General features: G+C 38.6%; 1 protein-coding gene across 1 annotated transcript; it reads left to right on the top strand.

The window, feature by feature from the left end:
- The first annotated feature begins 2,305 nt into the window (after nucleotides 1–2,305).
- On the top strand, nucleotides 2,306–6,725 carry mrps23 (mitochondrial ribosomal protein S23). Its single transcript, XM_058633201.1, has 5 exons — nucleotides 2,306–2,462; nucleotides 4,168–4,353; nucleotides 4,941–5,015; nucleotides 5,139–5,265; nucleotides 5,813–6,725. Exons 1-5 carry the CDS (start codon nucleotides 2,419–2,421, stop codon nucleotides 5,966–5,968), a joined length of 588 nt encoding a protein of 195 aa, XP_058489184.1. The 5' UTR covers nucleotides 2,306–2,418; the 3' UTR covers nucleotides 5,969–6,725.
- Nucleotides 6,726–7,206: the final 481 nt, after the last annotated feature.

Genomic DNA, 7,206 nt, shown 5'->3' with positions numbered 1-7,206 from the left:
CGTCCCTCTCTCTACACCAACCTGTTACATGCTGACATTCCTGAAAGCAACCTAGCCTTACCAGCCTGCCCGTCCCTCTGCTCTAAAAAAAAAAAATCTGTTGTGGAACCTGAAAAGCCACTTGATGACTAATTATTCAGTCTGTTCACTTTTCTCTTCTTTTCAGAAATCTCTCCTCAAATTCTGTCTGGGTTCTCACTCTTGGGATTTCTGGGCCCGAGTTCAGGTTACAGTAAAGGACAATTGACAAAAATGCAGCATGCATTTAGAAGGTTTTGGATATTGTTTTCTCATGCATGTATAACATATTGTGAGTTATATATTTATTACTGTTGAGACAGGGCCCCTTATAGCACTTTATCTCTAGTCACCTGACAGGGAGAGTTTAAAGTTCAATTGCACTTTTTTCCACTGACACCGAGTTCTGAATTAATTTCATAAACAACACATAGATAGTGCTATATATACACACACACACACACACACACTTACGTATGCTCACACACACACAAATATATTTATATACACACACACTTATATACACATACATGTATGCTTGTGTGTAGATAAATAAATAAAATAGATAATAAAGCAATATAGTTCATTGCTGTATTTTTTGCTCGTCTTCTTTTTATGATTTATCAATTTTTCCAGGCACTGAGCTAATACAGTACTTTGTACATGAAGATAAGCAAGTTGACAGCTCTTCAAAGTGAAGCAACAGAATCTGGACTGCCCCCTGGTGGCAGTCTGGAATATTGGTCATAAAACCTGTCCCTTCAAATTAGCTGGTGGAATCAAACTAAATTCACTATCAAATACATCTTTTCCAAAATAAATGAATGATTTTTTTTTTTTTACTTCTTCTTAACCAGGAAAAAAAAAATCCTGTCATTTTAGGGAAATGTAGTTGCATAGTTACACCTGTGTTATCTGATGACATTATGGTGAGATATCATGATTGACAACTGAAAAGACTCACAATTGGTCCAGAGGATGTATCCTCACACCTGTGCTTCTATCTTTTGCTGGCAGTTTATCTGGGGAAAGATCTGATGCTCTCTTCCTCACACCACCTCTACCTTGGGACTCCTGTGGCCAAAGTAGATGTACACCAGTTATTCTCATCATCGAAACCGGTGATTGGTTTTAATAACAGTGAGTCTGAGCAGTGACTTGGTCAAACCAAAAAGTCATTGAGAAAAACATAAAGTTTAAATGATCTACCCATCCTATCAACCATTCCTCCCTCCAGCTAATGCATTTTGCTGACAAAGAAAATCAAAGACAAAAAATATTTATACAGAATGACGGACTGGCATTTTATAAAGGTTGGATTCACTGTATATGACAGCAAATCTAGTTTTTACACGTGTTTTACTTAATTTTCACACCATACACTCAATTGACAGGCGAGTGTTCTGGATTTATCCAATAAATAACTTTTTAATATGTACACTTTGTTAGGGATGACAAAAACTGTGGTCTTCTGCTGCTGTAGACCATCTGCTTCAAGTTTTGCTGTGTTGCGCGTCTCCCATTCTGATGCTTGAGTTGTACCTAATAAAGTGGCCAGTGAGTGTAAATACTATAGTCCAGTGTGATGAAGAAAGTTGATTACAGATTTTGTGATTTCACACTGGTCCTTGCTGAAAATAGGTCCAATTCTCATAGCAGCCATTTGAAAATGTTTTAGCAGGAAAAGCACAGATGTTACTGACCATATTAACGGTTCAGTCATCATTAAGTTGATTATTTACACCTGTGATTTCCCTACTGTCAACTGTCAAAATGACTTTGCTCAGGGCCTACTGGCTTCAGTGATTGGGTCTGTTTTTCACAGCTCTGCTTGCATGAGAACATTTACTGTGTGATAATTGTTTCACTCCATCGAAAAACGTGTATCACAGTCTTTACTGCTCCATGTGCATTTGTCATTTGGATACCATCCAGTCCCTCCTGCTCAAACTTGTACTTTTGATTCATTGAAATCAAAGCCTATTTCTACTTCCCTCCTTACGTTGCTTTTGCTTTAATTTTGTTTTCTCTTGCACTACACCGATATCATACCTCCGGATCTAGTTTCTTTCAGTTGATAGCTCTTTTTACAGCCTGTTCAGCATCCATTCCCCTGAACTGTACACCCAAGTAAACAAACAAAAAAATCACAAAATTAAAATGTTTGCTTATTGACTTTTCACATCCCTAAGAGTCAGTGGAGTATGAGCTAATATTTACCTTATCGGTTGTCATGTCTTTCACTTTCCACACTCAAAACTGGGGAGGGCAGCATTTAGCCTCTGCTCCATCTAGTCCACCGCTTCGCCACACAGAAGAAGAAGAAGACATAAGACAGTAGATATGTCCATGGCACAGTGTTCTTGCTGCTGACCTCTGTCTGTCCATTTAAAAAACGGAATGGCGGGCAGCAGACTAGAGAAACTGGGGACAGTATTCGAACGGTAAGACAGCAGCATTTTAACGTTGTATTATTTGGTTCCTTTCGCTAGCTTGGCAGCTAACAGTGACTATTAGCAGCGCTGTATCAGCTAAAGTCATGATGTCCTGGGGGACATTACGTCAAAAGCCCAGTTCTTCTGAAAGAATTTTGTTGAAACGCTATCCAGACTGTGCTGATGAGGTCACACACACACACACACACACACACACACACACACGTTTCGGCAAACCGAAACATCCAGAAATGTGTCTCACGTGTCAAAAATAATTTACGTTAGTCAACCAACTGTGGCTGTAATGATGGCAGTAGCGCCATTAAATGACATTTAGTTTACATCAACACAGCGCTACGTCTTATTGGTCCAAAACTGGCAACACCGGCTGTTGCGCACTTTAGGCAATTAATGTGTTTTATTTCGAAACAAACGTAAAAAAATGTGTTAACATCTGCGTTTTTAACCTCGGTTGGAAACAAGTGTGCTAGGCGCATTAGCGCCACCTTTAGTTCCGGAGTGTGTCTGCAAGGGCTGCACAATGAGTCACCGAAATATCAACATGAGCAGTTTACATATCGCCAAAGCTAAATACATAAAGACAAAATGTAGATTATTCCTCGTACTAGCTAGAAACCATAAAGGTAGATACGTTTTTTGAGGGCGTTATTTTAAGATGTGTGTCCACTGTTTTCCAAAACAATAAACAAAAGAGACCTCTCACATGGTCTGACTTGCACAAATAAATGTATTGCTGCTTATACATTGACATTTGTTACAGGAAGGTTTTCTTGCACAAACCTCCTTCAGGCTAAATGTGTGGGGGGTTTTGTTTGCTGTTTTGAGTCCTGTAGCTGCATTCCCACGCACCTGCCTCTGAAAATAGATGTGCAAAGTGTAATGTTGTATTTTTAAAGACACTGTTTTCCAATAAGAACATGATGAATTGAAACTAATGCCTTTTTTGTACTGTCTGCAACATAGTCACTGTCTGGATCTAAGTTTGTGGCAAACCCAAAGCAGAAAGGCATATACTTAAGTGTTTGTTTGAGTCATAATATCATTGCATGCACATCTCTAGCTTTATAAAAAAAAATCAGACCGGACAGAAATGCTCTCAGCAGCATTATAAATATCTGCGGCAAAATCACTGGGGGAGATTGGGTGGTTAAAAAGGCCAAAAAACATTATTAATGATCATGATCACATCCTGGCTTCTCCCCTCAGTCATTTGTTTCTCTTGCCCCTGACCGGAACAAATAGATTCTCTAAATATTTTGTTACCTCAGCTCTTAGACAACTAAACTCTGATTGGGGTCAATTTTACGCATTTCTTTTTCTATTTTCTTTCCTGTGTCCCTGTTGTTTGACGCCCAGTGCCTTGACATGTTGTATGTTTGCATGTGTATGGGAGAATGGATGATTGTGTATGGGAAGCTACTGATGAATTGGCCTTCTGGGACCAATAAAGTTTTCTGAATCTGAAATCAAAACAAACACATCTCTGTTTATTTGACAGATTCACTCACTCATCTTCTACCACTTTGTCCTCCAGATTAGGGTCATTTCAGTTTCAGAAACTGAACCTGAAACTTCCTCAGTTCTTCTTTTTTTTGTGATAACATAATATGTATGTATGCAAGACTGCGCCTGTGTCTGTTACTGTTGCTCTGTAAGAGTTGACCATACAGTGTGTGATGGCCTCTGATTGCAGGGTTCGAAACCTGATTCGCTCTGGAGTCATAAAGCCGACAGAGAAACCCATCTGGTTTGATGTGTACCAGGCTTTTCCACCTAAGAAGAATCCTCTTAATGGGAAGCCACTTTACAGTGCCAGACCCAGGGGCAAGGCCAAGGAAACTGTACCCGATATCTTTTACAGAGAGGATGAAGTTAGAGCGTAAGTGAACTACTACGATTTAAATGCTTGTTTTAAGAAGCTTACACCTGGCATCCACACTATACATGGAGTTTTCAACACCCTAAAATTGAGACTTTTATGAACTGATACTTTTGGAAAATGGGAAAAAGCACTCGAGCCTCTAAAAAGGCTGCTTAGTTTCCTACAGTGTCTGTACACTCAAAATCATTATGCCACCAATAATCCCATTTGCCTGATTTGCAAGGATCATTTAAAAAAAAAAAAAAAAAAAAAAAGATTCCTGACATAATTTCAGTAATGGAATGTCAATTAAATTTGCCATTTCATTATTTTAAGTAACAGTAATTGTAATTATAATTAGGCAATTCATATCATTTATTCAGTATAATTCTATAATTATTTATAATTAAAATGTGATGATGCCGAATTATCCCCAATGCATAATATTAACACAGTAAAAGCTGCAGCACTGCTCAATGTACGTGTAGCATGACATCAGTGAGTCAGTGTTGGTGAAATTTGCCATTTTTCCTTGAGCTCTTCTGGACATGTAATTGATCCACAGGCTCTGCTCACCCACAGCTGTCTGTCTGTCTGTCTTTCAGGAAGTTCTATGAGCAGTACGGCACAGGTCGGACTCTTGATCTCACCAAGTCATCCTTTGTATCTACGTGTCAGAGGTACGTTTCGTTTGGACAGATAAAATTGTGTGGTTATGTCGTGTCATAATCTGTTGTGCACACCAACTGTTTGGTGCGCAGAATCTTTAAAAAGTTTTGCTCACGGTCAGTTTGATGATGCAGGTTCGTCGACAAATACACAGAGTTGAAGAGCCACATCGAGTTGGATGATCATGCTCTGTTTGAGGAAACTGGAAAAGCTCTACTCGCTGAGGGCATCCTGCTGAGGAGGAGAGGAGCTCCTCCACCTGTAAGTGTTTTGCTATAAGTGAAAACAATGACTGCAACATTAACATCACAGCTTGTAAAACTAGACATATCTCTAAAAGACTAATTAAATGATTCAACTATTTTGATGATCAGTTTTTTTTTTTGTTTTTTTCAATAGTTTCAGCTTCTTAAATGTCAACATTTTCAGTTTTTTTGCTCCATATAACAAAGAAATCATTAAAAATGTAATAATTTTGGTTTGTGGATGAAAAAGGTAATCAAACAATCCATCAATTTTCTACCACTTTATCTTGCACATGAGGGTCATGGGGGGCACTTTGCCAATCTGAGCTGAGAAAATCATCATTTCCAATTTTGAAAAATGACATTTGATCAACATTTTTCTGACAAATAGAGAAAATAAAGTACAGATTAATCAATTATGAAAATGACCGTTTGTTGCAGCCCTGGACATTAGTTTTCAGTGTTGGGCTGTAGAAAGTACAAACTGACTGGACCGTACAGTCTCATGTAATGTTGGTACCAAATGGCAAACACATTATTACAGTATTGCTTTTATCCTGCAGGTGTCAGCAGTGTCCAAGGATCCCACGCTCAGGCTGAAGCTGACAGACATGCTGGCTGAGCAGCAGCAGCAGCAGCAGGCAGTCGATGCAGACAGCACGGAAACAGTGGACCACACGATACAAACACACACACCTCCCACAAACCTCAGCAACTGAGGAAGGACCTCCGTCGAACGAGCTTTTAATGTGGTTTTGTTTGTGGTCTTGTTCGGACATTTTTTGTCACAATTGCTAAGTCCGTACATGCTCAGCAGAGATCTCAGCCAGGATAAGGAGCTTCTCACTGGACTGTTTGATCGTCTCACATTTTCTGACTGATTCTGTTTCTAAGTATCTATACGCACCACTTACAGGTTGTTGTGGTTGTTGTTGTTGTTGTTGTTAACATGAAACAAACAAACCCTCAGTCCATATCACAGTGGAGTGGAGAATGGCCCCTAAAACAAATTTAGAAACAAGTCAGTGAATGAACACAGATCATCAAACACAAGATCAGAGGGTAAGATCAAAACCTGGACTGGATTTATTTCAGTCCGGGATGAAACCTTTTGAGTCTAACAGTGATTTGAATGCAGAGCTAATACTGTCAAATACATCAACGTTGAAATCACATACAGTGACTTTATCTGTATTTAGCAGTTGGTGATTTAAAAGTCTGAGGATTCAGATATTCTGAGTGAGGTCCAGAACTGGTTTCTGTATTTACATCTGGCACAAACATCCACCTGAATTCAAAGAGGACCTAATTAATATGAGCAGCTGAAAGTCAAGGTCACTGTGACCTTGTTAATATTCTGTGTTGCCCTTTGAATGCTTAAGAATTGAAGACTTGTTTGTTCCTTGACATTTTTTTCTTCCCAAAAAAACTTGACGTTTGAGTGAAAAAAATAAATACAACTGAATTTATAATTAAGTGGAATATTTTGTTTTCATTTTGTTGCCTTAAAACATAAACAGCAGTCTTTTCTAATATAAAATGTGGAAAATGCAAATAACTGATCACACTGCAGTGAGGAAGCTAGATCACAAGAGCAGAACAGTCATTTAAATGAATGATAATTGGGAATAGGGATGCATCTAATATTTAACAACAGCACAGAACTACTGTATAAATGTACTGTACTTGCTATTTCTTTATGTGCCTCATTTTGTCTAGGAGTGGTTTTATACCTTGAACTAAATATTCATCGAAAAAAAAGACACGGAGGAACTCCAAAGAATTGAATGCTATTTTTAGTTCAGTGTCTTTGTCCTCCGATTCAAAGACTCCACAGTCACAGCGATATCTCATCATGTCGACTGTACCTCAAAGTGAAGTAATCGTTCCTCCTTTTCTCAGTTGCAATGAGGCACAGCGTGGTGCTCACTTTACTTGACAGCTGTATTATTATTAT

This window comes from Solea solea, chromosome 7 (genome assembly GCF_958295425.1).
Source record: "Solea solea chromosome 7, fSolSol10.1, whole genome shotgun sequence".
Taxonomy (NCBI): Eukaryota; Metazoa; Chordata; class Actinopteri; order Pleuronectiformes; family Soleidae; genus Solea; species Solea solea.
This window is presented reverse-complemented; position numbering and strand designations above follow the sequence as displayed.